The 10,512-nt window shown below is 41.1% G+C and overlaps 1 protein-coding gene across 1 annotated transcript in view; it reads left to right on the top strand.

Moving 5' to 3' along the window:
• Positions 1 to 8,063, top strand: part of ASB4 (ankyrin repeat and SOCS box containing 4) — a 106,517-nt gene extending 98,454 nt beyond the window's left edge. Inside the window, exons 4-5 of the mRNA XM_006730656.3 lie at positions 4,062 to 4,175; positions 5,634 to 8,063. Coding sequence (XP_006730719.1) covers positions 4,062 to 4,175; positions 5,634 to 5,822 — 303 coding nt within the window. The 3' untranslated portion in view covers positions 5,823 to 8,063. The remainder of the gene's footprint in view (positions 1 to 4,061; positions 4,176 to 5,633) is intronic.
• The last annotated feature ends 2,449 nt before the right edge of the window (positions 8,064 to 10,512 follow it).

Below are 10,512 nucleotides of genomic sequence, written 5' to 3'. Positions count from 1 at the left end.
TAATAGATATTTAAAACACATTATTTTCTAATTATTTTCTTTATATTTCTTAATTATTTTCCTCTACATACCTATGCTCTTGATGCTTTAGGCATCTATTATACCTGTGTAGTGGAAACATTGTATAATGCCTGGTTACTGCACATCTCTTCCCTGCAGTGCATTCAGTGATCTCAGGTTGGTAGCTATGAATAGGCCACGATGGGAGTATTTACACCATAGAAATCAGCAAATGCTACTGATCAGACTTTGATTTATTGCTTTGTTGGTGTCTAGACCTAAGAAATTAATGGAGAGAATGTTACTAATACAGATTAAACTTAAAAGTATGTAGTGTCCATAGCTCTGACATTGTGAATAGCACAAAAAATGGGGAAATATGACCCCAGTATTCAAAAACTATTATACATTTCAAGAAAAAAGTTACTCACGTCATTGATGAATGAGTGAAGTTCCAATATAGGTCTTCATTGTTTCACATTTGTGGAATGGTTACTCTTTTGTGTAATAAAATTATCAACCAACATTCATATAACAACTACATGTATTCTTCAATTGCAGACACAGATTTTGGCTATGAATGTAATCCAATATCCATACAAAATTGATAACAAAAATCAGTGAAAGTATTCTGTAAGAACCAATTAACTGTACAAAATAAGAAATAAAGAGTACTGGATATTTTATTATTCATAAACTGTGGGCTGCACATTCTTTGTATTAGTAAAAATTTGTATTGCATTTATATACATATAAAAATACGCACAGTTTTTCCTTTTCCAGAAGGCCTGTTATTGAACATTTTTTTGCATGCCACTGACTCAAACTTCAATTTCAGTAAAACTCCCTTATTACTTCTTGAGACCCTCTGGTTGGCCTGTTTGCTGGGACTGACACAGTCCTCTACTGAGGCCAGGCCTCCTGATTTGAAACCATGCTCCAATGAATTCGTACAATCTTTCTTTCCGGATATCTCCACTCTGATGACCCTGCTTCATCTCACCATATTTTGTTGTTCCCGATTCCCATGGGGTTTGGGCCGTTGCAGCTGGGTTGTGATGTGTTATATTAGAGGCGAGCTGCCATCTCCTTTGTCTCATGCGTTTGTAAGAGAAGTTCTGCTAAAATGAAACCCCCACCCACCTCTGTCCCCTTAAGATAATCCTTATCTTATTCCACCTAACCTACTGATGAATTGGGCGGAGGAACTGAACTTGCTTGTTCAACTGTGGGCCTAGAGAAAACCTGAATTCTTGGTTCTTCTGTGTAGTAGGCATCCAGGAACTAGCTCTTTACATCAGGCAGAGACCCATCGTTTGGGGATGCAAATTTAATCTTGGGGTGGAGTGTTAGGAAGCTTGATGTGGTCCCATAATTCAACATATTATATGTAATCAGTTTTATTAGTAATAAAAATAACATTCTGTTCTCTGATTATCATCTTTACTTCATTTTTTAAATAAGTTCTAAACTCAGCAGAGAAAGTTATTTACTGGGTCTCTAAAACTCTGTATGTTATGACGCCAAGGTCTTAAAGATGAGGATGGGTCAGCCCTAGTTACAACTGCGCATCCATCCTCTATCTGTCTCCCATAGTCTGATCCCTCCCTGTTTGAATCCACCCAACTCCTGGTAAGCTGGCCTTCTAGTCAGATCTGGTGGTTTCTAATCTGTCTTCCTCTCCCTAATCTTCATGGCTCTGGTGATAACCCGGCTTCCAATGCTCTCCTCACCTGATGTCTTTCACTCTGATAGGCCTGATTTCCTTTTGACTTTTGGAGTCATACAGACCCGAATTTGAATCCCAGCTCTGTCATTTACTAGCTAAATAACCTTGGGTATAAATTTTCTCCGTCTTAGATTTTAAATCTGTAAAATGGGTATAAGTATAGGACTAACCTCATAGGGTTGTTTGAAGATTGAGCAAGGCAAATATGCAAAGATTTAACATAGTCCCTGACACATAATAAATGCTCATGGGGCGCCTGGGTGGCTCAGTTGGTTAAGTGACTGCCTTCAGCTCAGGTCATGATCCCAGGGTCCTGGGATCGAGTCCCACATCGGGCTCCCGGCTCAGCGGGGAGCCTGCTTCTCCCTCTGACCCTCTCCCCTCTCATGCTGTTTCTCTCTCACTCGCTCTCTAATAAATAAATAAATAAATATTAAAAAAATCAATAAATAAATAAATAAATAAATACGCAAAAGATGGTAGCTATAACTTTTTTCCTTCTCCCTCTCTCCTGCTTGTTAGGATTCCCCAGGCTTTAGACCATGGTCCTCTACCATTTCCATTTATTCCCATTTAGAGTCTTACTGAGCTGTGTGGCATTAGCCAGCACATTCTTTAATGGTGCACAAGTCTCCTCCTCCATCTTGGCCTTCTCAGTGGAGCGTTATCGTGCACATTTTTGACTGACATTAAGACATTGCCTATGACATATCCTCCTGCCCATGATCTGACCATCCCCAAATTAGTATGCCCTTCCCATTTCCTCATTTCCGTCAGTGGCACCCCTATATGTCCTTATTCTCAGGCTTGAAAGTTGCATTCTTTACTCCCCATAGCTGATTAGTCATTAAGCCCCCCTTGCTCTTTCTCAGAGCTTCGGTTACCCTTCATCTCGTGACTGACAGTGAAGCTAGCTGAGAAGCCGTTTGGTGCACTCCCATTCAGCCTCCTTACTGCTCTCTGCCCTTGATATCCTTGTTTTCTCCTTTGTGCTTTTGTTCATGATGCTCAAGGGACACTTGATGATCTTTAAGCCAGTCTCTTATTATTTACTGACTTACACTGCTCGCTCTTTGAAATGTGTATGTCTTTTCTCTTCAGCTAGGTTGTAAACTCCTTGAAGACAAAAAACAGGTCATAAACTTCTCGGAATTACTGTCATAGGGCTAAACACAGTGCTCAATAAAGGCCTCCTAATGGAATGAATTGATTGAATATAACCCTCTCTTGTTAAGAAAATGTAATAGCATTCTCTTGCCTGTTAAGTCAGTCCCAAGCTCTTCAGACTGGTCTTGCAGGTAGACCGTCAGAGGGCTCCACCCTAACATGCTCTTAACATCAGCTCTTTCCTGACGTGGGCCTTCCATTTGGGTGACACCACATGCACACGCACACACACACGCACACGCACACACACACGCACACGCACACACATACACTGAACTGGGCATTAAAGTTATAATCTTTCTGTCTCAGTTTTGCCTGGGGCCTCAAGACAGTAGGTTCTTAACAGCCCACATTGAAAAATACAATGCTGGATCACTTGTGACGAACTTGTAAAGGAGGTAGAGAAGACCAGTGTTGTGACCCTTTTCCCAACAATAGGCTGAGGTTGGCAAGGACTGGGAAGTCAGGAAGAACTCTCCCAAGAAAGTTGTTTCAGTGCAAAGGCATGCCTCCCTTCCAATGGCAGTGATGGGGGGCTTTCTCCTCATATCATGTCCAGTGAAGGGTCTTGAAGACGACTCCACAGAGAGCTTGATATATGTTTTCTGGAGTTCCAAGGGAAAAATGGAACCGATGTGTAACTCATGATGAGAAAATTTAAAGGTTCAAGTCTGTGGCCGGGGTTGCTTGTCTGTTGGCAAAGGAAAGAAAGGCAGGTAAATTCGGAGTCAAGAGTACTTTTGCTGCAGGTTCCCTGTAGACCAGTTGCCGAACCAGCTGGGTCCCTTTGAAATGAAAGCAGACCACACTCAAAGGACTTCTGGAGATGGGTCAGTTTGGCAGAAAGAAGCTGGAGGTGTTCCAGTGGGGAGGGCTGAAGGTTGTAAGGGGAGGATGTGCCGCCTTTCATCAGACTCCCACCTTCTTTGTTAGCTCCTCTTTCTCACTTGCTCCTGAATGTTGAAGGAAGTTAGTGTGATTTTATTAATCCTCCCATCTACGTTGGCACTAGCGGTGTGTTTGAAAACTCAAAGGCATGAAGCTTCACAAAAGCATTTCAGGGCTCCAAGGAGCCCAAGGAGTCCGTAAGTTCTGGATGTCTCCGTGAGAATGAATGAATGATAGATGTGCATTGAACAATTAAAGCTGCGTGCTTCCTTGACAGGTGATACAGGCTTGCCATTCTTGTCCCAGAGCAATCGAAGTTGTAGTCAATGCCTATGAACACATCAGGTGGAACGTAAAGTGGAAAAGAGCTATCCCCGACGATGACTTGGAGGTAAAGAATCCATTCACTTTCTGTGGTTTTCACTGTGAAATAGTTCAAGACTGCAATAGAAGTACAGAAAATTCTAATTAAAAAACTGGTCTTGAGAATGCTTTTAAGAGATACTCAAATGCAGTGAGACAAATGGTTATAAAACGTGGATATAAGAGGGACACCTGGGTGGCCCAGTCGGTTAAGTGTCTGCCTTCGGCTCAGGTCATGATCCCAGGGTCCTGGGATCGAGCCCCGAATCGGGCTCCCTCCTCAGCAGGGAGTCTGCTTCTCCCTCTCCCTCTGTGTGCTCAACACACTCTCTCTCTCTCTTTCTTTCTCAAATAAATAAAATCTTTAAAAAGAATGCAGATGTGAGAACAAATAGATACATCGTGTATGTAGCATTTACAAATGTCTGGAGGATTTCTCCATTTAAGGGCAAGTTGAACATTTGTATATAAGTGACAGTTTTACTTTCTCCTCAATAATTTAGATAATTTAATAATAATAATAGTAGTAGTAATATTTGAGATTGCTTATGTAATATTTTTACCAGAAGATTAGTTTTTCATGTAGGTTATTTCATTTGCTTTTTTGAAAAGATATATTTATTTATTTTAGAGAGATAGAGAGAGAGGAGGAGGATGAGAGGAAGGGACAGAGGGAGAGGGAATCTCAAGAAGATGCCACATTGAGCACTGAGACCCACGTGGGGCCCAGTCTCACAACCCTGAGATCACAACCTGAGCCGAAACCAAGAGTCAGACACTTAACCGACTGAGCCACCCAGGCGCCCCTATTTCATTCACTTTTAGTTATCTTGAAGACTTTAGGTATAGTAAAAATCCTTAATGAGTCATGCAGAAAGCCATTGACAAAGCTGAGTTCTCACTCTGCAAATGGACTTTGCTGCCTTGGTAAACCAGCCCTCCCACTGAGCCTCCCATTCTTGGCTTTAGCAGTCACAGGCCCTCTCCAGCATGTGGAGAGGAACCAGGCACAGAGTGCAAAGCTCATCGGGCTCAGAGCCTGATGGCTTAGGTGCAAATGTACTCTGCTACTTTTGAACTATCTTACCCTTAAAAAGTTACTTATAATATGCGCTAGTGTCACTGATAGAAAAAATATCTGAATGTATGGGCCACATAAGGCACATAGAGGGTATCCAGTAGTATTTAGATTAATTTCAAATTGCTGTTTTGATATACGCTGGTCCAGGCAGTTCGCAGGAGTATATTTTATCTCATTTCCAGGGTTCTGAATTGTAGCATGGTATACCCCCTCGTCTCCCTTTTCTCCTCACATATCACTGCCTCAGCCCGTGTCTCAATTTCATGTTTAATTTTATCTCACGGTCAGAGACCCTAGAAAGCTGCCACTGTGTGAAAAGTAGGGACTAAGTGCGTCATTGTTGATTTCTACTGATGTAAACCCCAGGGCTTTTCTGCCTCTGACCTGTCATGCCTTCCTTTACAGAGACACTGGGATTTTTACCACTCTCTCTTCACTGTGTGCAGTAACTCTCCAAGGACTCTCATGCATTTATCGAGATGCGCCATTCGAAGAACGTTGCACAACAGATGTCACCGAGCAATTCCTTTGCTGTCCCTCCCACTGTCATTGAAAAAGTACTTGCTTTTGGAGCCAGAGGGAATCATTTATTAAGCCTTATGAGACCGAAGTTCCCAATCCTAGATATTTAAGTGGACTCACCGGGTAGACACAGTTTGCATAAATAAAATGGTACTTGGGTTGATTATAACACTTCAGGGATTTCAAAACACTTGACAAACTCTATGTCATTAATCCTAGGGTATCAGCGTGAGGGGAAATAAACAAGCAGTAAAGTTAAGGAATTCTCAAAGACAAGAATGTATCCAGAAGGTACTGACAAGCAGTAATGACTAATGTGTATAGTGTTTTTCCTCGGTGCCTGATATATTTTTGTAAAACTTTTCATATATCATCTCATTTGAAATGGGACCCGGCTTTTCTTACAACCAATCTCATTCTCTCCCTTCTCAGTAATAGGTTTACATTACTGTTCAGTTGGCGAAATCATAGACTTTGTGATTGGCCTCTTAATCTCAGTGGCTACCCCCAAACCCCCCTCCCACCACGGTTACCACTTAGCAGAGATTATGGTCACTAGTTTTGCAAACCTCTGTCCCCACTCTAAGCTCTTTAACTTATTTTTGGTGAAGAGAGCATATGAGCCTCATCAAAACAAGGAGATCTTTGAGTTAAAGGAGAAATGAAAAACAAAGACCAGTCCACTTAGTAGCCAAAAAATGGACATTTCAACATACGCTCGTTGAGCCATAGACTGGAGATGCAACGGGGAGTCTACAGCGAGGACTCCTGCCCTCCAGAATCTCACCATTTAGCAGAGGATCCGGACATACAAGCAGGAAACTGCAATGTCAAATGTCAGGGGTAACAATACAGGGTGCAAACTCATTTTTAGTGTTTCTGTTTCAAAGTCGTGTTTCTGACCCGAAGCGTGATTTTCCTTTTAAGCATGAACATGAAAGAGTGAAGGGAATTGCGTGACATAGAGGGAGGCCCCGCTGCTGTTAGTGTAAATGTAGGACTTTCAGTTTCTCTGAACATCTAGAAACTCTTTGATTTTACTATGATTTCCTGTTTAGTAAAAATATTGGGAAAAAATATTGCACACTCAATGGCTCCTATGTATGTGACAAGAAAGTTGAGTAAGATGTGTACAAGGAAGTGTGTGAAGGGAAGCCCTTCAGTTGATGACTTGGTCTCATTGTGTAATAGACTGACATTTCAGAGCATTTTAGCTGGAAGATAAGGAGCACTTTGTGAGCGATGGCTGGCTACTGAAAGAGCAAAAGAAAGACTCTGAAAATGGTTAAAGTTGAAGAAACTTGGAAAGATAAGTGTGTCTATCAGGCTTGTTAGTTAGTGGTTTGCAGAAAGTGAAACCTAGATGATTAACCTCTGGACCTCAGGGTTGATGAGGCCAACTTTGCTTCGCCTTTTTGTTCTTGCCAATCACTTTTAGGTGAGCTCATTGCCTCTTAGCGTCGCTTTTTTAGAAGTTAGAGCAGAAGTAATTAAGTACAAACCAATCCATTTGCCAGTTGTGAGCAGGTTTCTTTTATTTGTGTGGTTCTTCATCTTTTTTTTCTTTTTTCTTGTGAGAGAGAGCACAGAGGGAGAGGGAGAAGCAGGCTCCCTGCTGAGCAGAGAGCCCTGATGCAGGGTTCCATCCCAGGACCCTGAGATCATGACCTGAGCCAAAAGCAGACGCTTAACAACTGAGCCACCCAGGCGCCCCATGGTTTTTCATCTTATTTAACTTTAGTTCCTTGAGTTTTGAGTAGAGATGATGTCAAATATTCCACCAGCCCACCACCTAGACTGTGCTTCTAAACTGAGATTCTTATACGTCCTGTGCCCTGTAGGAAAAAGCATGGCTAGATACAATAATGTTTCTGATTTTCCTCAGTCTTACTCAGATATTTTGAGTGAACTAATTTGTACTAAAACAAGATCTATACTGTGGAATAGGATGCTGAATTTGTATAAACTATTCATATAAAAACGTTGATCCTTCAAAAAATTGTTTGCGGCAAGTGGTGTTGGAACACATCCTAGAATGCTGGGCGGGGGCGCATGTCGCCCTCACCTTTAGGAATATTCTGGCCGAAAAATTTGTGATGCACTGTCTTTGTCAATAAAACGCTGAAGACAAAGGGAGAGGGTATTCCTGCATTAGGAAATGTTTCTCAATCTGCTTGCTTGTGCTTAGACATTTTATTAGTACATAATACGTGCCTACTTGTTTTGAATTGTTTACTCACACATTTAAAGTCATTTCTCTATCTTTGAACTTTTATTTAGAGGACTTAAATAAAGCTCTTGTTTCCTTTCGTCTTTGGGAGTTGTTTATCTACTGATAAGACTTTTTTCCAATTGGCTACAGCTAGAGATCTCTGAAGAGCCCTACATGTTTCATTGCTGCCTTCAACATTGAGAAAGAAAAAGAGAATGAGGAAATGTGCCAGTAAATGAATAATATTTTCAAAAGAAAGTAAAGGGTAAACACAAATAAAAGGCAGGCTGTTACTGTAGGAACAAGAGTGTTTGTTTTTTTTTTAAGATGTATTTATTTGTTTTAGAGAGAGCAAGCAGGCACACGTGAGCAGGGGAGGGAGAGGGAGAGAAGCAGACTCCCTGCTGACCGTGGAGTCCAACTGTGGGGCTTGAACTCACCACCCTGAGATCATGACCTGAGCTGAAATCAAGAGTCAGATGCTCAACCAACTAAGCCACCCAGGTGCCCCGGAAAAAAGAGTGTTTTAATCATAATAAAGAAATGCTACCACAGTCATTCTCTCCTGCCTGTCTCCATCTCTGTCCTCCTGGTCCTTTCATTCCCCTTCATTCTCCCCATTCACACAACCCCGGGCAACAGCAACAGAGGAAATGATGTCTTCATGCCGCTTTTGTAACTTTCTGTAAATAGTCATTTAGTGGCCTGAGAAAACAAACCTCTTCTCTTTTGTAAGTTACATGTGAGGAAAGATCTTTAATAGGAGGGAAGACCACCCATCCAGCGTTCTCGCCTTCTCAGGATCTAGACGCACTTGTGTTCTATTTCTTAATCACTTAGTGTTACATTGCCACTTTGTCCTTCCATCCTGAACCCAGTGGCTTCTAATAAAAAACACAGCAGTTGAAAACTGATTGTACAGATAACCATTTGCAGTGAGTTATCAATGTTGGAAAGAACAGCTGAGCCTTATGTTTTTGTTACTCATTGGATTGTTTGCGAGGAACTCAAGTTTTAAATTGGCACACTTTCAAAACTTTAAGAAAAACAGTCCAAATTATTCACTCATTTTCTTCGAAACACAGACACCATGGCTGGTGTCTGGAAGAAATTCATTGTCACTCTCCTAAGAGTATAAACAGATGCATTACAGTTAGATGTTAAGAGTTTTGGCTCTGGTACCCGTCTACCTGTGTTCATTTTCTGACTTCCAACCTTATCTGATCCATTATCTAGGGAAAAGGATGCACTTGGTCCCTGACTCAGTTTCCTTATTTATAAAATGGGAATGATAATGGTAACTATATCATAAAAATTTTACATGATTGTCTTGAGGTGTAGAGGAGGAAAAAGTTTTCCTTGACTCTCTTAGGATCTCAGGTTGGGTCTGAAAATTAAACTGACAAAGATCATAAAAGAAAGGCATACAAGGTTCTACATGATACGGAACCTTCATAAGGAAATGAGGATCTGAAAAAACAGAACTGAGTATTTTTATGTTAAGTTTGATTAAGAGTGGGCATTGTGTAGAAAATATGATGGATCCTTAAGGAGTATGAGGGGAAACTTAGCAATCCTCTTTGTTAGTATTCTTCTCTGGTGTTCCTTTGTCTTAAGAGATAAAGATGCTTCTTTCCTCCAGGTACAGGGAGGGCACCTCCCACGGGAGGGTTTTCCGACCTGTTTCAGGGGAGAAGATGTGGGAAAATCAGAGTTACCTTCTTGCTCCTGCTGTTTTCTCAAACTCCTTCAGCTTGAAGTATTCAATATGACAAGATACCATACTTTGGGCAGCATGTCCTAAAACCCCATCAGAGGGTTAAATTGCTTTCACATTAAATCACATAGAACAGTAAGCATTTTCTCAGTATCATTGTCCTTGTTACTTTCATAATTATTATCATTTAGGGAGAGGTTTCTACCAGTAGGGTGAAGCTATAGCCAAAAGGGATACATGGTAGATTTTTGCTCACATTGACAAATACTTGTTGAGCTCCTACTGTGCACTAGGCACTTTGCTCGGGGCTGGAATCAATGAGGGAAACAAGACAAACCAGGTCCCTGACTTTCTTGGGCTTTTCGAGATAGGAGATGAAGGTTGAAATTACATGGATTTGGATGATTAGCAAACAAGCGAATTAATTACTTTAGGAAAATTTTCCCTTTTGCAAATGGGTTTATCAAGGATGCAATGAGTATGATAGTTCACCAATTAGACAACCTTGATGGAAGCAGAAGGTGAAAGTTTGTTGTAGAGAGTAGAAGATGCGGTTGGCAGGGCTGGGAGGATCAAATTATGAAGTATCTTGAATCATGGGGAAGCACCATCGGGAATCAATGGAGTATTAGTATCATAATTGTTCTTTTTCCAACCTTATAACTTCTATGGTAGTAATAATTATGATACAACTGTGTAACATTTATATGGTATTTTAATAATGTTCAGAGAACCTTCATGGTGCTTAAAACAGGTAATTGCCTTTACCATTCCCCTCAACTCCTCTTCCCTGCCCCTCTTACAATTCTGAAGATTTAGACATGAAAAAAAAA

This window comes from Leptonychotes weddellii, chromosome 12 (assembly GCF_054177405.1).
Source record: "Leptonychotes weddellii isolate Sample4059 chromosome 12, ASM5417740v2, whole genome shotgun sequence".
Lineage (NCBI taxonomy): Eukaryota > Metazoa > Chordata > Mammalia > Carnivora > Phocidae > Leptonychotes > Leptonychotes weddellii.
The sequence above is the reverse complement of the archived record's forward strand: the minus strand, read 5'-3'. Positions and strand labels throughout refer to the sequence as shown.